The sequence below is a fragment of the Tripterygium wilfordii genome, chromosome 4, assembly GCF_013401445.1.
Source record: "Tripterygium wilfordii isolate XIE 37 chromosome 4, ASM1340144v1, whole genome shotgun sequence".
NCBI classification, from domain to species: Eukaryota; Viridiplantae; Streptophyta; class Magnoliopsida; order Celastrales; family Celastraceae; genus Tripterygium; species Tripterygium wilfordii.
In genome coordinates, this window is record NC_052235.1 from 2,939,776 (window position 1) to 2,965,107 (window position 25,332).

At 37.1% G+C, this 25,332-nt stretch overlaps 2 protein-coding genes across 3 annotated transcripts; one reads left to right on the forward strand and one right to left on the reverse strand.

Annotated features, from left to right (window-relative positions):
• The first annotated feature begins 1,891 nt into the window (after positions 1–1,891).
• LOC119996719 lies at positions 1,892–6,241 on the forward strand. The gene is made up of 6 exons (XM_038843458.1): positions 1,892–2,107; positions 2,202–2,388; positions 2,777–2,966; positions 3,303–3,506; positions 4,252–4,551; positions 4,665–6,241. Exons 1-6 carry the CDS (start codon positions 1,892–1,894, stop codon positions 5,677–5,679), a joined length of 2,112 nt encoding a protein of 703 aa, XP_038699386.1. The 3' UTR covers positions 5,680–6,241.
• LOC119996718 (beta-galactosidase-like) lies at positions 5,954–16,610 on the reverse strand. Of its 2 annotated transcripts, none has more exons than XM_038843455.1 (19): positions 16,382–16,610; positions 11,194–11,362; positions 10,987–11,082; positions 10,775–10,887; positions 10,606–10,672; positions 10,405–10,497; positions 10,132–10,275; positions 9,613–9,701; positions 9,325–9,430; positions 9,150–9,237; positions 8,890–9,008; positions 8,631–8,792; positions 8,152–8,327; positions 7,719–8,034; positions 7,514–7,624; positions 7,255–7,365; positions 6,952–7,157; positions 6,537–6,861; positions 5,954–6,364 (listed from the first exon to the last, which is right to left on the reverse strand). In XM_038843455.1, exons 2-19 carry the CDS (start codon positions 11,356–11,358, stop codon positions 6,254–6,256), a joined length of 2,598 nt encoding a protein of 865 aa, XP_038699383.1. In that variant the 5' UTR covers positions 11,359–11,362; positions 16,382–16,610; the 3' UTR covers positions 5,954–6,253. The 2 variants fall into 2 exon arrangements, with proteins under 2 accessions (XP_038699383.1, XP_038699384.1); XM_038843456.1 differs by lacking the exon at positions 16,382–16,610 and having other exon boundaries at positions 6,254–6,364; positions 7,719–7,828; positions 7,925–8,034; positions 11,194–11,358.
• Positions 16,611–25,332: the final 8,722 nt, after the last annotated feature.

Sequence of the window (25,332 nt, forward strand, 5' to 3'; positions counted from 1 at the left end):
ATATCTTCATCCTCCTCTTTGGCAATCCAATTGTTTTGTAAATACCTTCGCGTAGTTACTTTTTGAGAGAAGGAATACAGAGGATCATGGTTAGGGTTGATGGGGTGTAATGGCCAAAAATCGTACTGAGTTCACTTCACTTCAACTAATCAAGTTATGCACAACAACTCATGTAGGCCCATGACCCATCAACATGTATGGCGGATCCACCACCACTTCATTTTTTGCTTATGTGCAGATACTTGGCTCAAACCTCCTCCTAGTAAACAAGCTCATAACATGCCCATCTGAAATAAACCTTGGCATCTAAACAGTCGCAAAAGTGTGACCATCTTTATCTATTTGACGGGTCCACTCTCGAGCCGTCCAATGGACACATTTTTATGTGCTCGAAAATGAATTTTATGAAAAATTTGGAATGTTATAGCTTTATAATGGATGAAAATGAATACTTGAAAACACATGAAAATTTTAGAGAATTTGGAGTGTCCTTTAAGTTGTGAATAGTACTCATATAGACCAATAAAATTTTGCCACATGTATTCAAGAGAGAGAAAGAGAGACAAGAGGGAGGGAAAATAGTTGATAGTTGATGTTATGGAGTGCTTAAAAATATGATACCACTACTGTTGCGCACACACTTAATATTTAAGCCACTCTTAAGTTTCACGTCTGTCTAGTCAATGACACTAAGCTATATGGTATCCAACCATTGGTTGAATACCGCATCTTCCTTCAAAAGCTAACCTCGAGACTTGCACCTCATGTGCCTTACTTGCCTTACCTTCTAATTAAGTCAAAATTTGTTTGACCTCTAACACACTCTGCAGCACGAAAGCATGCATTCCGAACTCGAGCCTCTGACCCATCCTTTCCATGACGCTGTGCCACAATGTTAGACTTCCTTCGAGCGCAAACTTGCTTCTTCCCCCAAAGTCAACATTCGAACCTGCGCCCAACATGTTCGTGACAAGGTTCACATCATCTAAAACTTTTTATAAATACCAAGACCTTCTCCACTCCACTGGGAGGGGTTTTGATTCCATAATTTAGGAAACTCCCAACTTAAAACACTCACTTTTGATAGAACCATAAAGAGCTTTCTTCTTCTTTCTGCTCCATCACCAAAAACCATCAATCACCAAAAACTTCGCTCAACCCTGCGCTTATATCTCCTTTGTTTTTTAGCTCAATGCCATAACTGAATTGATTGTCAGAGTTTCTTTGGTCGGCACCCCCTATGCCAAGGATTATCCGATCATCACCTTCTTTGTAATTTTGCAAATATTACAGGTGGCCCACATTTGATTTTTGGACAATTGTATAATCAAGCACCTACATTGGACAATTTGGAGTCTTGTACAACTTGAGCCTCTCTCTCTCTCTTCTCTCTTAGAAGTATCAACACATATAAATTACTACTTTTCTATTGATTGATGATGGAAAAAGCACAATCCCTTGACAGATCTGCCTCCGATTACAATTCCAAAACTCCACATCTTTTTATTTGTCCTTTTTTAAATGAACACACATGCTTACAGCTACAACTAAAAACACAAAGACCAAAGAAAAAGCTCAATGGTTGGTGTCCAATCATACATAACTGAGCTTCCAACTTGGTCCAGCTACAATTTTTAAGCTTTGGAATGTATTGCGGGCCCAGTTAAAACACATGGGCTTGGCCTTTGTGTGATTAAAATTTATGTTTGCAGAATTAAGGCCCATTATCAAACTGCAAAAAATTTCAAATCAGCCCAAATATTCGGCTCAATTGACAAAGCCCAAGACTGAGCCCAAGCCCAATCTAGAAAGAAAAGAAGCGCGAAATCTAAGAATCGTTGTTTATATATATTTGTCCGTTTTTCCACCGTCGCATTCATTCACGGAGTTCATGGCCACCCTACACGAAGTGACGGATCTCTTCTCAAAACTCGCTTTACACTTGCAAACCCTAAATCACGCTTCACTAATCGATGAACAACGACAAGACGATGACTCGCTTGACTATGCAATTTCGAAGCTTAATCAGTCTCTCAACATTGACGAAGATTCTAGGGTTACGGTTCTGGACACTGCCCTGTCCCTCATGTGCTTCAAGGCACCGGAGGCCAGTTCTCTTTCGCTGCTTCAGGTTAATTTTTGAGTGTGATCATTTTTTTGTGGCGATTGTCGATTGAGTGTGCGATTTCGTGTTTGTTTAGGTTTTTGATTCGACGATTGAGTATTTGGTCAAGACGATTGCTAGTGTTTTGTCTTCTTCGGTGAGTTGCAAAGTGTTGTTATTCAAGAAAGAGGAGGCTTTGCTTATCGGTTGCTCAATCTCGAGTGGTGATTGCGTCGAGCTGGTTGAAGTGTTCTCTGATGTTATTAGGAAACTGGATGGGCACGGTGGGTTTCCGAACAGTCTCTACATCGTTCAATTTTGATAATTTTTTGTTTGAATTCTGTGAATGTGGAGTTCTATAAGTGATGGATAGCATGTTCCTTGGATGGCCATATACTGCAACTTTCCCTATGTTTCAATTTTCACAAGACAGTGTAATGGGAGAGACGTTTTATTTTTTTTTCAATTTTTCAGGAGAAAAGAAGTAATGGAGAGTTTGAGACAAATTACAGCATTGTTGAGTGGAACCTTTTTTCGAGACCATTAATTAGTAAAATGTCACTTGCCAACACGATTTGAGTTAAATAGCTCGCTCTACTTGAAGTTGAAATATTGCACTTTATAGTGTTGGAAGCATTACGCTAAGGTTGAAATTTGAACTTACTTTTGCAGGAATGCTTTCTTCTTTGCTGTTACATGGTATTGTGAGAGTAGCAGTTCATGCATCTTGTTACAGATTTTTGTTTCCATCAAGACTTGTACTTGATACAAGGTCAATTGACGGGAGAAGCATCATTGTTTCAAAGCTTCTTTGCCACTTGCCCTGTGAATTTCTTCTCGATAACCACAGAATACCGCTGAGGTGTGCTGCAAATACAGTTTTCATATCTCAAATGTAATTTTTTTCCCTGGGGTTGAAATGGTCTATTAACTGGGTATTACACACTAAATTCCTGCCAAAAAAAGACATCAGATCTAGCTGGCATTCTTGCCTCACTTGTTTGTGTGGTTTTATGTTACTAGTTTCCCCTTTTCACATAGTAGCTTCTAGACAGATATTAAAGATACAATCGACACGTCTTTGCTAGAAAAAAAAAGAGCACATTGAAATCTTTTTTCATGCTCTTGGTCCACCTGGTTCTTAAAGATCTATTTGCGGGATTCATTAAGCTGTCTTATTTTCTTAAAGCTGCTGCAGGTTGCTGTTCTGGTATCTTGATCCTCTAACTCTAAAGCATGACATCGAAAATATTCTGCAAGAAGCGATGGGCAGGCCTTTCCTCTGTTTGAATAAAGAATTCCATGAGAGGATGAACTGGCGCTCCATTATTATTTCCCTGGTACTTTCTCCCGTTATGTTCATTGAGGCCAGAGTTCTACTACATGAGTGGTTGCTCTTGACGTGAGTTCATATTTCTTGATTTATGCATGCTTCAGCTATAGCCTATATGTGTAATTTGCCTTTTATCTTATATGGTATTATTATGTTTAAGGAAATGAAGTTATAACCTTCTTTAATTTCTAATGCAAACTGGGAATTTCCTATTGATCTGCATGACATTGTCGTTGTGCTTGCTCTACAATATGTGTTATAACAGTTTATAATGCCTGTTCCATACTCATGTATTCTCTGCTTACATGATGGATATATTTATTAGTTACTCCCAGTCTTCCACTATTTGTTCTTTGGAATGATAGTTGCTTTCATTATTAGGAGGTTCTATCTACCGAGTTGATTGTTGTGTGTGTAATTGCTCATGGTGGTCCAAATTAGAATACTTGCTTGAACTTGTGGTCACATATTCAATTTCCATTGGTTGTACTGCATGAAAGTTTATTGGAATTTATATATCTAATTTCTTAAATTTCCATCTGCAAAAGCTCTGTGCATCATGGAGTAAGAACTGACGGGAATTTATGTGCATATGTAAAGAGATGAATAGGTCTTTGGATTGGAGTAAGACGTTTGAATTTGATGACTTAATTTTGTGAATTTCATTTATTTTCATTTGACTGATGAATCATAAATTTCCTGATCACATTTTGTACTCCATCTCAACTTCAAAGTTTTGCTTTGAACTCATGTTGTCGGATGCACTAGCATAGTAGCATGTCTTATTCATCATATTAACTTGCTTGTAAAACAGGGGTCTGGGTTCCATACTGGAGCTGTTAGTTGAATTAATGTCGGTAATACTGGATGTGATATCTAGACCGACATGGTGGGATATTTCTGTAGAGTTGGGATCAAAGCTGCTACATTCTAATGCATACTTTCCCAATCAGAACCATTTATTGAGGACTTTAGCTGGACCTCTCTCTGCAGAAAGTTTCCTTCAATTAGTTCATGCTACAAGTGAACCAACATTTTGTGCAAGAAAACAATCTGATCCAAATAGCAAGCCAGATGCAATGAAGGCTGTGATGATAGATCACAAATCTCACTGGTATATTGATAATATTCCTACTCCATAATCTGACATGAAAATCAGTTATATTTTGGAAATGCTTTATATTAACACTACTTCTTGTGACTTAAATTTTTAATATTGCATACCAGGGCTTTGGCAGTCTGCTTCCCTGATTGGTTCAATTTTGCTTCTGTTTTACTCTTCTCCGGAACCAACTTTCAAGAAAAGTTTCTATTGAAATCGTCGGAAGGGACGCCCAAAGTTGGAAACACTAGTGAAAAAGAAATGCCTACCCTTTTTGCCACTGCCGCTGCAAGGTATATTGCGTGGATTTTGAACCCATTTGGTAAATCTCATCAGGTTCTGCTAGCTGATGGTTTGAATAAAATATCAGTGTCTTGGTCTCTGAAACAAATTGGTGTAGGTGTTTCTGACGAAGAAAAAGCTAGCAGCAGAAAGAAACTTAAGAAACCCAAACTTTATATCAAGGAGGATAGTACTTGTGGAAAATACCGTGATTATCAAATGATTGGGATCTGGCTTGAAGATTTTCATGACTTTTTTCTACGGTACTGTAATAAGTATATCAACAATTATGTATTTTGTGAAGCAAAATTACGCTGTGGTCTCTATCTGCAGCACAAAATGTTAAGGCAAATACCATTAGGCATCTTGATTGGGTATCCCAACTATATAAATGAAGATGGATGTGGGCTGCTGCTGCATTATGCTGCAACTGGTAGGATGCTTCAGTCTGTAACAGTGGATGCTACAACAAAGCATGTAAAGTTGAATACGGAGGGACAGAAACATGTAGATGTATGGGGTGGCAATCAATTTGACAAAAAGGAAGCAATAACGGGTGCCTGTCTTGTTTTCAGTTTGACTGATGCTGTTGAGAGAATGGCCGCTTCACTATTCGAGACAGAAGAAAGTGAAGCAGACATTGTTTGCCGTGTAAAATTAAGAACTGGTAAGTACTTGGTGAAGTGTATTAAGAGGCTAATCCAACTTAGCATTGACAAAGAAGAGGCTCTGATGCTGGTGGATCTTCATGGTAGATTGATGCGCTGGAGAAATCAAGGGAAAGAAGCATTAGAGCTTCATGAAGATCTAGATGATGCCTTTGCCTGCTTGACTAATAAATTATCTGTCCTAAGTTGATACTGTACACAAGAGAAGCCTTTTCTTGTACAGAAAACACTCTGGGGATCCCTTTTTTTCCCTCCCTAGCTGGGTTTTGCGACTTTTGTCAATTTCGTCACCCCTTTATCTTTCTCCCAAAGTTGTAGTTGTCACATTGATGTACAGAATGACTTATGGAGAATAGAGACACATGGACAAGTTTCATTTCCTGCTAGTTTTCTGTATTTATAAAGAGCTTTAAAGAGAGGTCAGAACAGCTTTCTAGTTATGCAGTAGATATATTCGGCAGATGTATCATTCAAAAGCTGGCATTTATTCCTTTAAACTTGTTATGACAAAGTACAAGCAATGCATATGCAGTTCTTGAAAACTTATATATGATATTTATACCCGGCAAGCCAAAGGCTTGCCCTGTATGAATGTCCTAAACACCTTTTCATGTTCTAATAAGCCTTACTATCATGTGTGGAAACACATTTGACACACTTATAGCTTTGTCTATATACAAATGCAGTATCGGCCTTCGGCCATATTTCACCTGTGGAGTTTCATTTTATTTTATTTTGTTTCAAGTAAAAAATTCAATAGGATTTCAGCTGCATACAGCCTCGACTGAAAGCTTCTTCATGCTAGCTGGACATGGATCTCCTCCAAAAACTTGAGATGCCACTGTAACTGAACAAGATTGTTTTCCAACGCAATTCTGCATCAAACCTACCCTTTTAGTTCCACTACAGAAACAAGTTCTAATCGGAGTACAGACTCTGAAGAGCTTGAACAAATCAACAATTAAACACTAAAGTTTGACAGAAAAGTAATAGTAATGGCGATGATAATGAAGTTTTTTTTTTTTTTTTGTGTTATAGCAAATATACCCTTTCAAAAGCATTATATGACTTGTGGGCATGACAGCTCCCCTCTTTAAAGTATCCACATCTCCCCTGTGGCAGTCCATAGCTTGCAAACTTTATTTTCGAGATTTTCTGTGGCGGAGGACACCATAAATGTGCTTTAGGACTAGTGTCTTTGCCAGAGCCTATATGCCAGTTCTTCAACGATGGCTGCCCTTCATATACATCAGCACAGACACTACCAGTGATTCTTTTGAGCAAAGATATCTCACTAGGATCCCCACCCCATTCTTCAAACACAACCAACAGATTTCCGCTCGACTTCAACCACGATCTTGGAACATGGTACCTGAAATACAAAGATTTTTTTTAAAAAAATGTTTTGGCAGGGCAAGCCGGAATGCCGGATAAGCAACACTAGTACTACAACGATTCTTACCATTTTTGGGAGGGCTCTCCACATTTACTACGACATTTTTTAGCATCGTAGGTTCCAGCATAGTCACAGTCATCACAATGCCCGCGTGCTATATATCCAGGCCAGTGACGTCCAATGCTCTGACCGTTTATCCATACTTGACCCTTCCCCATGCTCCACATATCTATTGCCAATGGGTCGTTGCCAGCCGGTGCATCAAAAGTGGACTGGCAATGGAAAGAACATGATTTTGATTTCTTAAAAACTTAACGGTTAATTCATTTACAGAATTTGAATGTATTACTGGTATCAGTTTACACTCACCTTATACCATATCAGGGGCTGTTGCTTAGCCAAGGATGATCCTTCCACCCATTCTACGGAGGAACTCCCACTAATAGTATGAAGGCTCAATGATTCTCCTTTCAAACCAATCTGTTCAAGAACATGGAAATAAGTCATTCTCTAGCATTTTACATATTGGAACAGAAATTTTTATTGAAAGAGTGAACTCATTATTTATGTTCAGTTTCAGTATGTTGAAACTAAAGAGAGTGAGATAGAAAATATGTCGATGGCACACCTTGTAAGACCATTTCTGACCAGACAAATCTCTTGTCCCCTCATTAATCCCCTTCAATGTCACTGGTCCTAGAACTCCAGCATTCCATGTCTCAAAATGCAGACCAACATTCTGAATTGATCAAATATGTTAAAAACAACGTTTTTCCTGCGATAAAAAATGCTGAAAAGAACACAAAATTTTGAAGAGGAGGGAAACAACTAACCGGAAGACCCACAGCAGCACTCAAGAAAGAAAGCTTGTTTATTCCAGCAATCAAATTCACATTGTTGCTGAATGTTAATTTTGGATTGTCTAATCCGCCATAGGCAGTTCCTGCATATACGCAAGAAGTTAGAAAAAAAAAATGAGATTCATATGAAAGATCCCAAAACTCGAGATTGATTCCAAAGTTCATTTGATAACATCTACCTGACAATTGACCATTGACGAAAACATGCAAAGCATGACCAGCTGAAAAAATTGTGAGAAGAGGATTCTGTCCATTCTTCAGAAATCCTTCATCAGGGTCAATCTTGACACTGATTAAGAATTAATATAAAAGATGAGAAGCATGAAGTAACAACGATAATAAGAACATTTCTTATATTGAATTTAAAAACCTTAAAGAATTCAGAACTTGGGTTATAGTTACTCACTCTGTCGTGTACCACAAATAGTCCGTAGCATCCCTGGTAATATTTATTTGCTCATACAATCCATTCAGAGTAATTACATCGCTATCATCAGCAGTGGCCGTTTCTTCAATAAATGACTGCCACGAGAAGGCACTTCCTGCGGGCATCATAATCTTCTGTGAGCTCTGGGCACCAAGCTGTACAGAAAGTACAATATAATGTCAAATAACTATCTAGAAATCATTTATGCTCCATCTAGTAAGGACAACCGTTTGCATTAATAGATAGAATGCCATTTCGAATTGTTTCAGAGAAAATGTCAGACACTGATTCTTCTCTTTGTTTATAACAAGGTAAATAACTTTTTACAAGAAATTCTAACTGAGATATGCAATTATGTGAAACTAACAGTCACTAACAAGGACAAACGCTAGGGATTTTCCTAAAACAAAGGGAGATAAATGAAAAAAGGCCCGACACAACCAAGAACGCTAACGTACCCTTGCTGTATTAAAAACGGCAGTCTTGCAGTCAGGGAGAATGCTAATCGACCATTGTGGCAGGTCATACTGCATATTCCAAAAAGTCACTTTTGCTGAGGATGTTGCATCATAGTTTGCAAGGAATGCAGCACAACCAGACTTTGACTTGAAGACATGAGCCTAATAAGTAATAACAATTATAATGTCAGAAATTTGTTATATTCAGGGTAGAGAACACAGTAGCACTTGTTTACATGAGTTGAAACTTGAAACCTACCTCTTGACTACCCCCTAGTGAAGTCACCTGGGGATCTACAGATACTAAAGCGGGTTCACATAGCTTGATGGCTTCGTGCAAATCCCTCAAATGTCCATATTTTGGTTCCCTCAGTAGTCCTACAATCAGATGACAATTTTCGATCAGAGATCACAGGTCTTAGGGTGCAGGATTATTGTTACAATCATGTGAGTTTTAACAACCATGTGATACAAATAACCTAATCTGAGATGCTAAATTTTCTAAACCTGTATACATACCATATTCATCGATAGGGGCGTCATAGTCATAGCTAGTTGCAATGAAGGGACCACCAGAAGTCCGGCCAAAGTTAGTTCCTCCATGGTACTGAAGTCCAAGAAAGAAAATATAGAATAGTTTAGACAAATATGGGAACCACATCTATCAAGATCATAAAAAGAAGGGAAAACTTACCATATAGTAATTGACAAATGAACCACCATTCTGTATGAACCTTGCAACCGAAAATGCTATGTCTTCTACTGGTCTATAAGGCACTGCACCACCAAACTCTGTATACCTGCAGGTCGTTGGAGCAAAAGCCCAAAAATGAATTCAGTATCCTTAAGTAACAGTACAATAAAATATACAACTTATGTTTGATTTCTCAGAAAAAAAATATAAGATTCAGGCAAAGAAGGGGAAAAAAGGAAGGAAAAAAAATCTTTAGTTTATGCATTAGGCAACATAAGGGTGACTTACCAGCCAGTCCAATTCTCCGTCCACATTTTGGGTTTATAATCCTTGTTTGGTTTGAAGTTTTCACAGTAGAATCCATTACAAGTATCAATCTGCAACCACAAGAATATGTAAAATTTAGGTTTAAGAGAGATATGGAAGCACCTCCTTTTTATCAATCCAATTATTATGGCAGAAAACTAGTATGAGGCTATGAGCTAATTTTTTCCCAAGAAAATGACTTTTGACCAACTTCCTTCCAATCTATTATTGAGAAACAGAAATCCCAGAGAATATTGGAGAAAAGACAAAAGAAATGAGAGATTGACAGGACCTCATAAAACAAAAATTGAAAGAGAGAAAGCTAAGGCCAAAAGCATATTGAAATTAAAGATCTACAATTTAAGGGCCACCTAAGTAGACAAAAAAAAAGTGTTCCAAACCCCACCAAGAAAGGCAAATTGGCACTAAATGTAACAAACCATAGCTCACATTTCACAACTATTTTAATGAGACTATTAAGTGAAGAAAAGAAACACTTACAACAGGATCAGGAGCATCTTCTTGCTTGCACATAACCCATGGAACTCCAGTGTTAAGACCCACAGCCATCTCAGCCGCCCATTTTGTAAAAGCCTTACCAGGTGCACCAATCTCCCATTCCACCGGCCCATATTCATTTTCAATCTGTTGTCAAAAAAAGTCGGTGACTTCCAGCTCAAGGTGAGTTGCCAGTCAATGGAGGAAAACCCGAGAAACAGTAAAAAAATAATAATAATATTTAAAAGACTGAAATAATTGGATAGTTTTCCACACCTGTGAAAGGATAATGGGTCCTCCCTGAGTTTCAAACAATTTTTCTGCTTTCATCATACTCACAATCTTCTGTGTAAATTTTTGCATTGCCGCCTGTATAACCATAGATAACAACGAATCAGATTATTGGATAAGGAAGATCAAATGATTAAATTGACATATACAGAGGAACAAATAAAGAAAAATGCCCTTACTACCAACCTTGAAGGGCCCATTGTCGGTTCTGAAGGCAATGCCAGGAACATATTTTAGCCAAACAGGGAATCCACTGAACCACAAAACCAGAGCAAAAACAGAGAATGTGAATATTATGTAATAAACTCCCAAAAAAAAAAAACACCGATAAAAAAACAGTTCAAACTAGGCTTACCCAAAATTCCACTCGGCACAGATATATGGGCCGATTCGCAGATGAGCATACATGCCTGCTTGTTGAACAAGCTTGATGAACTTTACCAGATCGTACCTATCCTCGAAATAATACTGTGAAAATGTTTGAAAGCAGAACCTGGTTTATTTTCTTGTACCAGAAAAAAAAAAGGTAAGAATTTCTGCTGCAAATTTTTGAAGGAAATGCATTACATTGCCAGGAGAAGGTTCATGTCCATTCCAAAAGACATATGTCTGTATAACATCCAACCCTCCATCTTTGGCCTTCTGTATAAGATCCGGCCACATCTGCAAAAAAAAAAAAAAAAAAAACCCAAACTTTAAGCTCTAATTTGCAAAAACAAGGAAGGAAGGAAAAAAATGGAGAAAGCAGTGAGAGCACATTGGAGTTAAGGGTACCTCAGGAGTACTTCTTGGGTAGTGAATGGACCCAGAAATAAGGATCCTTCTCTGCCCATTGATGGTAATAGCTTTGTGGTCATAAGAAACAGAGGCTTTCACAGAACAAACCCATGAAAACAACAACAACAAAATCAATCTATTGTCTCTCAACATATTCCACATTGAGTATTAGATATATTATCTTATAATCTGTATTTACTGTGTATACTTGCTATTAGTTTACCAGCTGTACACCAGCTGTCTTTGGTCTGTAGAAGTAAGATACTTTTTGCTATTAGTTTACCAGCTGTACACCAGCTGTCTTTGGTCTGTATAAGTAAGATACTTTCTGTATTGTTCAATTTCAACAAGTCAATATTATACTCAATCTTCATGGTATCAGAGGTTCATTAGGGTTCCTATAACTATGGCTTCCGCCGCCTCTCAGATCTCGTCTTCTTCAACGGGATCACCTTCTCTAACTACTACAGACATTGGAAGTCCCAATTTGACTCGATCTACTCCCCCTCCACCTTTCTCTACTACTCTCCCTCCACCTTTTTCTTCATCCTTCTCCTTGCCGTCGCTTACTCGATCTCCTCTTGGGTACTTATCTTCACCTCTCTCAGCCCCATCTCCTGGTTTTCCTTCTCTATTTCCCACCACTACTTCCGTACCTCCATTTGACACTACTTCATCCTATATTCCCTCTTCTACTTCTTCTCCTAATGTCACTCACATTGTCTCCACCAAATTAGAAACATCAGATGACTACTCACTATGGCGAACTCAAATTCGTGGACTACTTATTCAACACGATCTTCTGGGTTTCATTGAAGGGACCATTCCTTGTCCCTCAGCAACTTTAACTTCCTTTAACAACCAGGTTTTGCCAAACCCCTCTTATTCTGTATGGCAACGAATGGATCAGACTGTTCGCAATTGGATCCATGCTACACTCTCTCGATCTGTTCTTGCCGATGTTCATATGCTTTCCACCGCACGAGACTTATGGGTCATTCTTCACCGCCGCTATCGTGACATATCTATGGCTCGTAAATTGGAGCTTCGCCAAAAATTTCACACTTTTCGCAAAGACATCAAAACAGCCGATGTCTACTGCAGGGAACTCAAAATCCTTGCTGATCAACTACGTGACCTCGACATTTCTGTCACTGACACAGATATTATTGCTCAGGGTTTAGCTGGGCTGGATCTTGCCTACAAAGATTTTGTCACTATGATCTCTAATCTTGACAGTGATCTCTTGTATGAAGACTTTCGTCGTCGATTGATTGCTTATGAAGATCGTCGTGTACGCATGGAGGACATCACCTCATCAACTACTCCAGACCACAAAGCTCTTGCTGCCAACACCACCTCCTCGGATCCACCACAGTCCTACCGTGGTCGTGGAAATTATAGGCGTGGTGGTCGTGGCCGTCGTGGCCGCAGTTATGGCACCTCTTATTCTGGTCGTACATACTCTCCTGGTGGCCGAAATCACAACAATTTTAACTCTGGCCATGGATACTCAGGTTATGTTCCCCCTGCTCATTTTCAGAGACCTTCAGGTAACTCACCTTCTCCAACTGGTATTTTGGGATCTTCTCCTCGTGTTGATGTGTGTCAAATTTGTGAGATTCCTGGTCATAAAGCAATTCAGTGTCATCATCGTTATAACTCTGCCTATACATCTGCGGACCTCCCTCGTTCTTTTGCTGCTATGTCATTTGGTGATCCGTCTGAGTCTGTTTGGTATCCTGATTCTGGCGCTTCCACTCATATGACCCCCAATGAAGGTATTTTCACAAATTCCTTCCCTTACCATGGCTCACAAAAGGTTTTAGTTGGTAATGGACAATTGCTTGACATACATAAAATTGGCACAACCACACTTCACACACCTGTCAAACCATTACGTCTCACTAATGTTTATCATGTTCCTCATCTTTCTTATAATCTTCTCTCCATAAAACGCCTCTGTCAAGACAATAATTGTGTTGTCTATTTTGATGGTTCTCTTTTTTGTGTCAAGGACAAGATCACGGGGATTCCTCTCCTCAAGTGCACCAGTGACAGAGACCTTTACCCAATCAGCTCTCATTTTGTTCAACCTTATGCTTCTGCTCTAGCTGCCACTACTACTCTTGGTACTTCATGGCATCGTCGACTCGGCCATCCCAACTCTGCTGTTCTTGACATTATCCGGCAATCATGCTCTTATTTAGGCATTCCCAAATTTTTGACCCAATGTACTTCATGTTGTTTAGGGAAATCTAAACGTCTCCCTTTTCATTCAGTTGAACATTGTACTGTTGCCCCTCTAGAGCTTGTTCATTCAGATGTTTGGCAGTCCCCTGTTGCCTCATTTTTGGGATATCGATACTATGTAATTTTTGTGGATGATTTCTCTCGTTACTCTTGGCTTTATTTTATGAAATTCAAGTCTGAAGTTTTTCAATGCTTTCGTGCTTTTCAGCTGCTAGTTGAGAATCTGTTCAGTCGAAAAATTAAAATTTTTCAAAGTGATGGAGGCAAAGAATTTGACAATCATATGTTCCATAATCATTTTACCTCCTCTGGCATTCTTTTTAGAAAATCTTGTCCCCACACCCCTCAACAAAATGGGTTGGCTGAACGGAAACATCGCCATGTCATTGAAATGGCTCGAACATTGCTTATTGATTCAAACCTTCCTCATCAATTTTGGGCAGATGCTGTCTCTACTTCCATCTATCTCATAAATCGGCTTCCTACCCCCCTCCTACAAAATCTATCCCCATTTCACAAGCTCTTTAACACCCAACCAAATTATGCCTTCCTCAAACCCTTTGGTTGTGCATGTTTTCCCAATCTAAGTGCTACTACTTCCCACAAACTATCCCCAAGATCAATACCATGTATTTTCTTGGGATATGCAACCAACTATAAGGGTTATCGATGTTGGGATCCTCTCACTCGTAAAGTCCATATCAGTAGACATGTCATTTTTTATGAAAATGATTTTCCCTATTCTACCTTGGTCTCTTCTCCTTCCTCCAATATCACATCTGAACCACCATGTCTCACCTCAACCTATACCTTTTCCTTCCAGGATCCTCCTCCACAACACATCCCTTTCTCTCCTCCATCAGCCTTACCTCTATCTTCTACAAACTCATCTGTCCAGAACAAGACAATCCCTTCCTCATTGACACATACCACTTCTCCATCTTCTGAACCTCCTTTCCCCCTTCCCATCACCTCAGATTTTCCTACTTCCACATCCTCTGAACCTCAATCTTCACTGCCACCTACCATTTCTTCATCTTCTGGTTCTTCTCTCAATATTCCAGTCACTTCATTCAATTCCTCTCATTCTTCTGTTCATTCCATGATAACTCGTTCCAAGTCTGGTATCTCCAAACCCAAATTCATTCCCTCCCTTGCTGCTACAATTAACACTGTTGAGCCAACTTGTTATAGTCAAGCAATTAAAGATCCTAAGTGGCATCATGCTATGGTTGATGAATTTAATGCCTTACTAGCTAATGACACATGGTCTCTTGTTCCATTTGATGCTACTAAAAATCTTGTGGGCTGTAAGTGGATTTTCCGCATTAAATATAACTCTGATGGTTCCATTGAACGATACAAAGCTCGCTTGGTAGCTCAAGGTTTTCATCAACGTCCTGGCATCGATTTTCATGAAACGTTTAGTCCTGTTGTCAAACCCACTACCATTCGACTTGTTCTCTCTATTGCCTTATCGGCAAATTGGACTATTCGTCAATTAGATGTCAAAAATGCCTTCTTACATGGTCATCTTTCTGAGGATGTTTACATGAAACAACCTCCTGGTTTTCAAAATTCCCAATTTCCAAATCACATTTGTAAATTGCGGAAAGCTCTTTATGGTCTTAAACAAGCTCCTCGAGCTTGGTTTCATCGGTTCAGCACTTTTCTCTTGCGTCATGGCTTTACTTGTAGCAAGTCTGACACTTCTATGTTCATCTTCCGTTCCTCTTCTGATGTGTTGGTTCTACTCTTATATGTTGACGATATTATTTTAACTGGCAATAATCCCATTCTCATTCAAAAATTCATTACCACACTGTCCACTCAATTCTCCATGAAAGATCTTGGTGATCTTCATTTCTTTTTAGGTATTCAAGCCACTCGTAAAGCTGAAGGTATTTTTCTTTGTCAACAAAAATATTTGGCTACGCTTCTGGATCGTTTTTGTTTAGCTTCCGCCAAGGCTGTCAAAACTCCCATGTTTAGCAAGATTCCTCTATCTCTATTGGATGGTGAGTTACTTTGTGAGCCTACTGAATATAGAAGCATGGTTGGAGCTCTTCAATACTTAACCATGACACGGCCTGACATTGCTTATTCAGTTAATCTTGTTTCTCAGTTTATGCATGCTCCGCGGACCGCACATTTGCAGGCAGTCAAAAGGATTTATCGATATCTCAAAGGCACTCAGCATTATGGTTTATTCTTGCGTTCCTTCAAAAATCCTTCTCTCACTGCTTACACTGATGCGGATTGGGCTGGTTGTCAGGACAGTCGACGCTCTACCAGTGGGTATGCTATTTTCTTTGGTCCTAATTTGATTTCTTGGAAAGCGAAGAAGCAACCAACTGTGTCTCGCTCCTCGACTGAGTCTGAATATCGAGCCTTGGCCTATGCAGTGGCTGAAACAATCTGGATACGACATCTTCTATGTGATTTGGGCATTCCCCTTGTATCTCCAGTCAAGGTTTTATGTGATAACATCAGTGCCACTTATCTCACAACCAATCCTATCCTTCATGAACGCACCAAACATATTGATGTTGATTATCACTTTGTTCGTGAGAGGATCTTGCAACGAGACATTCTCGTCCAATATCTTCCGTCTCGGGATCAACTTGCTGACATATTTACCAAGGGACTTGCTTCATCTCGTTTTGAATATCTGCGTTCCAATCTGTCCATTACTCCGCCCTGTCCAGATTGAGGGGGTGTATTAGATATATTATCTTATAATCTGTATTTACTGTGTATACTTGCTATTAGTTTACCAGCTGTACACCAGCTGTCTTTGGTCTGTAGAAGTAAGATACTTTTTGCTATTAGTTTACCAGCTGTACACCAGCTGTCTTTGGTCTGTATAAGTAAGATACTTTCTGTATTGTTCAATTTCAACAAGTCAATATTATACTCAATCTTCATTGAGAAGCTCCTGCTAAACCCAATAAGCCCCCCTCTCTGTTTCAGGCTTTCCAGCTCAAAAAAGAAGGGGGAAAAAAACCCAATAGCCTTTCTTTCTCCCCTTCACTGCAATAAATGGCACTCCAATATGAAAGAAATATTCAGAGAGAGAAGCACATTGTGTTTGGTTTTTTGTGCACAGACTTATTTTCTTGATTCCTTTTGGGTAAATCCGTGAATGTATGTGGAATTCATTCATTGTTGGGGCCTCGGCAGCTGCATTTATACAATCGAAGAATGAAAGTGTGGGACCTACTTCCGGTTCTCATCCCAATCTGACACGGAACATATTTATTAAGGATCCCTTTTTCTTTTCTTTTTTAATTAGCTTTTCTTTTGCTTTAGTAAATTTATATAAATAGACTTTATTTTAATTTTTAAGCAAGCATTTTATAAAAGTATTTTGTATTTGCCTATTTGGTGTATAAAATTAGATTGGTACATTTTCCTTCGTACGTTATCTACTTAATAATATTTTATTATGTATAATCCATCTCATACTTTTGGATTATGAAAAATAATTTTATGAAATTTATTATCCATTTTAGAATGTATAATTCAAATGATTGTAAAATATACACACCTTAATCACCATCAAATGATCGATGAGTTCACGGAGAATGAATTCTTCCAAGTTCCAACTAAAAAACTTAAATTCGATTATTTCGTTTAATATTTTGCAGTGCATCTAAAATTTATGCACAGCCAAAAAAAGAAAACAATTTTCAAGATGACAAAAAATATACACGCTCTTGGTTAATGATTGAAAACTTTTTAAACATTTTTTAATAAATCTCTAACTATTTTTGTATCATTCTACATTTCTACTCTTACCCAATATATTGATAGATCATATAATATCATGGTGATTAAAAAGCCTTACGATCCATTAGGAGCAATATTATTATGACCACGCGTTATATTTTTGCTAAACTAATCTTGTTATCGGGTGAAAAATTTTGTACACGTAAACCTGATAACTCAAATTTATACCCATAAAAGACTTTCAAAGAACAAACTTCTTGGTTACTAAAAGAAATACAAAAACACTCTAATTTAACAAATAATACTATGCGTGTAAGAAATCATGCCTAGTAAAAATCAAGGTGCATGGAGACAATCTAAAGTAGATGCCTTGCATTTTTATTTTTTTTAAAAATGATAATGGTAATATAGAAAATTGGATTTATTAAAAAAAATAAATACAGTGTACAAATTAACATTGTAGCAGCAACTAGGGCCAGTTGGGGTCAGCCAATCGAGCTCCAGCAATTCCAGGCTCAAATCCCATCGGAGAGTTCAACGTCACCAAGACGACAAAAAATGTTTAAAATATGAATATTAACTATATTGTTCTTTATCCTAATTTTCTTTATTCTTTATTATAATAATATTTATTTATACACCCGAATCACTAATTACAATAGTAAAAATGTTATGTATTACCTTGATGATTCGAATCCCCCTCTCATATTTCAAAAAAAGTAATATTTATTTAATTTTTACAATATTATACAACTTCATTGAAGGAAAAAAATGCAAGTATTATATAATTACGCAATAATTGGGTAGAATTTGTGTTGTTAACCATCATCATCACTTCATGATCAAGTCATGTTGTTATAACTAAAAATTAATCTTTGTCAATTCAAGTTAAAGACAAATCAATCAATTTAATTTCCTCCTACATAAACCTTATGATCATTGTAGTAGTTATAAGAAGCAAAATTAGGTGGCTCGTCAATTGAATTAGTTATTTGATACCATCCAATTTTTATTTTAATAAAAAAAATTATAATCGAAAATGACATTGTATAAATTTATCATCCTTAAAATTGTAACCGAGAATGATATTATACAAATTTACCCTCCTATTATCACGATTACGTAAGTGTTTAGAGTATTCATAACTCTTCAAACACATCAAGTCAATCACATATCATCACAAGATGGTGATCTCATGTCCAATAAAAATTCATAATTATTGATTCTACTTTGGCTATGGATGTGAAGTTAATCATACGTTAAGACCATAAATCTATTTACTGGGAAAAGAATCTCACTTTATATAAAAACAATTGTAATTATGAAGATAAAGAAAAGGACGGCTTGACTTCTAATGGATATTAGATACATAGAGAGATACTTTGCCTGTAATTTTCAAAAAGTGATTGTCCAATTCAAACATACTCACCTTAATGTGAGGCTATACTTCTTTTTTTACTTAAAAGTTGCGATTGAATTTTAAATATTCCTATCAAAATGTAAAAATTGTAGTTTTTATTTTCAGCCTTGATAAATTCATATAAATATATCCCAAATAATTTTTAAAAAAATATCGTAGAGAAATATATTTGCTGTTGGAATCGAACTTTGAGTACGCGTATGTCTAATCTAATCGATTGTCAAACAAATCACATCTCGTTGGAATCGAACCTTGAGTGAGATGAGAAATCCATGCCTAATCTCAACCACCAATCAATCATGCACAATCCTACCGGTAGATAGACACAATATGTCCACGTAGTTTAACAACCATGCTTTTAAATTGCAATTGAAGATATGTAAAAGGTTTCCCACAATTAGATTTTCCCTTTAATAGTACTAATTATGGACTTATAATATAAAACTCCGATACATGCATCATCATACTATTTTCAAATACTTTGATAAATTGATTGATTGATTAATTAATTAATAAAGCTATATCCCCTAACAAATTAAAGCGGAGCATGCATGAACGAGTCAGAACTCGGAAGGTTCTTCTATTATTATTTTTTTATTTTTGGTGCAGTTGGGTCATCCTAGACTTGGATCAGAGACCTCGCCGGTGAATTAAATCATCGAACCTACCGTCTAACCAATTGAGTTATCTAAGGAAATCATTTCATCCCTAGTCGTCCCGAAGAAATAATCTAATTCTTTAATTTTCAATTTAATTGATAAAATGATGAGAATGCCACGTCATCTGGGGAAATTGGGACCCACTTTTGTCTGGAATAAATAACTTAATAATACTGTACTGCCTTTAATGATCAGACCAAAACAAACCCAACAAAATAAATACTACATGACGTGTGTTCTTTCTTATTATGGTCTTATGGATCACAATGCCACGTAAATTAAACAGGCCTGTCTACTGTTTTATTATCCAAACTTCTTGATACTATGGGCCCAAAATGCCCTCTTCGTGTAGTGGGCCTTCCTTGGGCCCTATTAGAAGTAGCAGTCAAGTTAATCCATCTAAAGCCCCGTTTGACGAGACTGACCCACCCGTGTTTACGTGGGTTATTAACTTATTATTGCTTACGATTTTTGGTGAAATATTTTAAATGAAAAAAAAAATGTGGATTCAATTTGTTATCAATAGAAATCTTTTTTTTTAATAATTTTTTTGGGAACTTTAGATAAATGGATAGAATCAAAACAAATAACAAAAAAGGGGGAAAAGAAAAAAAAGAAGAAGAATAAGTTATGTAAGTATGATCCATATAAATTATTACAATAATGATTCAATTATTTATTTTTCTATTTTGTGATAAAAATTGATTGTGATTCTTCAAAAGACTTATCTAAATTCAAGGTTGTCGATCTCTTGCAAGTTGCGCTTGTGGGTCGTCATCATATGTTATCAACTTATAATTAAGTTGAAATCAATTGAAGAAAAAATAAAATTAAAAAAAAAAGGAAAAGGAAAAGAGAGCGATGCATGCATGTTCTTATGTCCGTTCACTTTTGTTATTTTTTGGGTCATATTACAGCATTGATTTTTAATAATTTGTTAAATTAAAAGCAAGAGGGCGTTGTCTATTCCATCTGTCAACATAGCACTAGCAGTCTTTGATTTAGGTTTGGTGTCTGAAATAATTGTAGTCACTCTCTCTTAAGATATGGAGTATATTGTACGAGGACGGAGGACCATATATATATATTTTTTTTCAAATGCTACGGCTTAATTGTAAGACCAATATTCAATAGATAACGATAACGATAACCTCAACCACAACTTATTTATTCTCCTACAGTGACGTTAACTTGAGACCAAAATTTCAATCTAATATTAAACATAATTCAATTTTCAAATAATATGCATGACTTATAACAATGAAAAGAACGGAATTTAAAAGGAGGGTGGTCAATTTTAGTTTTGCGGCGAATCGAATTTGAGTTAGTAATCTTAACCAAACAACAGTGATTGATCAAGAGTGTTTTTTCTCCCTTATTCTACAGTGTGTACTTTAGATCAGTCAGAGTGTTCTTCTTATAACAATTCAGTCGTGATTGTTGGAGTTTCCCCGGCATACCTTTGAGATTGTATAGACGATGGGAAAATAGCAAATTTCTTGCCTTACCCACGAGATCATATGATTGTTTTGGTTGCTAGGGACCGTACTACAATTCTCACGATACTCTCCATTATATGTTCACGTTTCATCTTAACGACTATCCTTTAGAAGATGTCTTTTTCCTATGAGGTCATATTGACTAGACATGATGTTTTTATTTATCTACAATGCTAATTAATTGAAGTTTTTAAATGTTTTATAGCCTTTTGTTGGTGTTGTGATTTCGTCAACTAAACTGGTGTCCTATTAGATGTTGCATTAATATTAGCAGGGTTAGTTATAACTAAAGAAAAAGGTTTGCTTGACAATTAATGAAACTATTGTGTCATATTTTATTTTGTTCAAGCACCCTCAGTCGCCACCAACTCCATCACAAAAGTCCATAAAAACTTATTGTTTCTTTGGGCCTCCCCAGTTGACAAAATTTTCTTTTGTGACTGTCAGCTACTCCTTCTTCAACCATGATAGCATAATTTTCCTTAGAGTAGAAGTTGCGTAGCTTGCTAGCTCCCACATATTGGTTTTGTTGGTTGAATTATATTAGGACCAGACAGACTTGGTGTGGCACAATTTGAACACGTGACTATGTGAGGACGACCAGGTTCAACCAACCTGGCTGGCTCACCAATTCTTTCCAAATATTTCTTTATGTCTGTTGAGCGTCTTGGGACAAAAACAGCTTCTGGTGAGCAAATATATATACATTTACATATATATATATATGTAAATGTAGCAATTTAATTTGGATTATTTGAATATTAAGTATTCCTATATAAAATAACTGATCATAGGCCAAAATCCAAATGTCCTGTAATTGCCTTGGTGTATGGGATGGAGGATCTCAACAAGTACCAAAGTTTATCATGTACGATGGGGTCCAATACGGTTATGTCTTGGATGAGTTAGTCATTAGCCAATAAAATCAATTTTTTATCTGACAATAAAAGCACACACATACACCATGCATGTATCCCTCCAACGCGCACACACATGTAATCCACACACACTCACACAAATACTATCTACAATGATTGAATCCTTGAACATAAAGTAGAAATACAAAAATGAAAATAAGCTAGGCTAGCAACCGACTTGATAACAAGTAAATCATGCGTTTGGTGGGAGAGCGCGACATAAATTTGTATGGGCTAAGATCAAATAAATTTGTTGAGGCCCATTACTCTAACATTAATTAATCCTTGCACGCCTCTTTCATGGGGCTTGTTAATGGGAAGAGAATCTCATATGTCTACTATTATTACTTATATATATATATATATATATGTATGCATACATATTCAGTGAGTCACCAAGCTAGTTCAGAAGACAAAATTCAACTGCAGATTCAGTAACCTAACTCAACTAAACTAATTAAAATTCCGAAATAATTAAGTAGGTTTGTAGATAAAAATTAAACATCACCTACAATTTCAAAATCAACAAACGAGTCCATATCAATCTATTAACAAACATTGCATGTTAATATGGCGACAATGCGCCGCAGTTGTTGACGAATCATATATTGTGCTTTTATTCTTTTAATAACAAATCAAAAAGATAAGGACTACGAGAACACCCACACCCACACACACACAACCTCGTCATGCCCAAGAAATGGTACTTATCAAGTAGTCAAGAGTGTGACTTGCATGTACATCTGGTTCTTCCCTTCATTGCTTCTGTAATAAGCCATGCCAAAAATCTAAAAAATAATGAAGCCATACCAAGTTGGAATGGAGGGACCAGATCCAATTTGATTTTATTTTGAATAATTTCTTCTTCTTTTTTTTTTTTGTAACATGGACCCCAAACTATCAACCGGAGATTTGACTCGTAAATTTTAGGCGATGTGTTATGAAAATGGGCGACATATATTTGTGATTTTGTGGGCGATGTGTTGTGAAAATGGTCTTACCTCTTACGAAATATGGACGGGCTCTAGACCCGTGAAGAACTGAAGGAGACAAGGAGTACCCAATATAGTTCAATACGTGAAGTGAGACTCGTGGGCCGTGGCTTTTAGTTGGGCCGTCCTAATCTTATTTATCTTGCAAATTCAAGGTGGTCGATCTCTTGCAAGGGATATTGCTTATGGGTCGTCATCATCTGTTATCAACTTATAATTAAATTTAAAAATATATATATAAAAAGAAAATAGCACTTAGCAATGCATGTATGTTCATATGTCCATTCATATGTCAACATAGCAGACTTTGATTTAGGTCAGGTGTTTGAAATAATTGCAGTCACTGTCTCTCTTAAGATATATATATATATTGTAGGAAGACGACAAATTATTTTTTTTTTCAAATGTTACGGCTCAATTGTAAGACCAATAGATAACGAGAACCTCAACCTAATCTTATTTATTCTCCTACAATGACGTTAATGCGAGACCAAAATTAAGTATAATTCAAATTTCGAATCATATGAATCGTAATAATGAAGGAAAAAAAAAGAATTTAAAAGGAGGGTTCAATTTTAGTTTTGCGGTGAATCGAATTTGAGTTAGTAATCTTAACCTCAAAACAATTATTCAAGAGTGTTTTCTTATCCTAGAAAGGAGGGTCACTGGAATATTATTCCCGCCGTACATATGAGATCACATAGACGTTGGGATCTCAACAAATTCTTTGCCTAACCTATGAGATCATATGGTCGTTGGGATTGCTTGGGATCGTAATACAGCTCTCATGAGACTCCATTATATGCTCGCATTTTTTCTCGGGATTTATTTCATCTTAACGACTATTCTTTAGAAGACGTATTTTCTCTGTGAGGTCTTCTGTTTTAGTGTCACACGTCATACAGACTAGGACATTTTTTATTTATTTATTCAGAAATTTTAAATGTTTTTATAGCTTTTTGTTGGTGTTGTGATTTCGTCAACTAAACTAGTATCATATTAGAAGTTGCATTATTATTAGCAGGGACTGCAGGGTTAGTTATAACTCAACTACGTCCCCTCGGTCAGCAACAACTTCATCGCAAAAGTCCACAACTTGTTTCTTTGGGCCTCTCCCCAATTGACAAGTAGACTGTCAGCTACTCTTTCCCCAACCATAATTGCATAATTTTTCCTTAGAGTGGAAGTTGCGTAGCTTGTTAGCTCCCACATATTGGTTTTGTTGGTTGAATTAGGACCAGACAGACTTTAACATGTGAGGACAATCCAGGTTCAGCCAACCTGACTGGCTCACCAATTCTCTCCGAATATTTCTTTATGTCTGTTGAGTGTCTTGGGACAAAAACAGCTTCTGGTGAGCAAACAATTAGTATTTCTACATAGAAGTTACTCATGGGCCAAAGACTATATAATTGTCTGGTGTGTGGGACGGAGGATCTCAAGTACTGGGGTTTGTCATGTAAAACGAGTCCAAAGTGATCATGTACTGGATGAGTTATTCGTTATAAAAAAGTAAATTAAAATTAAATCATTTGTTTTGGGAGAGAGCGAAATAAATTTATATGGGCTAAGCTTAATCAAATAAATTTGTTCAGGCCCATTAATCTAATATTAATTAATCCTTGCAGGCTTCTTTTAAGGGGCATGTTAATGGGAAGAGAATCTCTGACGTCTACTATTATTACGTGTGTATATGTGTGTGTGAGTCAACAAGTTCAGAAGACAAAATCATTCAACTGCAGATTCAGTAACCTAATTACTCAACTAAACTAATTAATATTCCGGAAATAATTAAGTAGGTTTGTACTGTCACTGTATAACAGTATATGGCGACAATGTGCCGCAGATGTTGACGAATCGTGCTTTAATTTATTCTTTTGATACCAAATCAAAAGATAAGGATTAAGAGAGAACACACACACACACACACAACCTCGTCATGCCCAAGATATGGTCCTTACTCCTTATCAAGTAGTCATGAGTGGGACATGTAAATCTAGTTCATCCGTTCATGGCTTTTGTAATAAGCCATACCAAAAATGTGAAAGATTAAAAAAAGAAAAGAAAAGAAAAAGAAGCCATACCATGTTGGAATGGAGAGAAGATATCCAATTTTTTTTTTTTTTGACGTGAAACTGGTGATTGGTCTAGTTGAGATCTGGGAGTGGGAAAGATAAGGTGATATGCGCATACCCATGGGGACTTGATTGAAGTGTGTTTAGGCCTTAGGGTTAGGACGTGTGTTAAGCAAACCTGATTTAATTTTCAGTGAGGCAAGTAGTAGCACATATGATATGATCTCATGCATATTTGTGGGCTCTGTGTTATGAAAATGGTCTTACCTCTTACGAACACATGGACGGGCACTTAAACCCGTTAAGGAGTACCCAATAGTCCAATATGAGACTCGTGGGCCATGGCTTTTAGTTGGGCCTTCCAGGGTTAAAAAGTTGCCTTTAGATGGCAGGACGCACCCCATAAGGCCCAAAGGATTGAGTCCAGCCCAGGAAACTATTCAGGGATCAATTTGGTCCATCAACGCACATCCCATCCAGGCCCATCTTTTGCCTCTATCTTCTCTAAACAATATTCTCACTCCATACTACAGAAGTAGAGAGTTGGTTGTAAAGAAATCCAGATTATTGTTAATGCGTAGAAATGGCA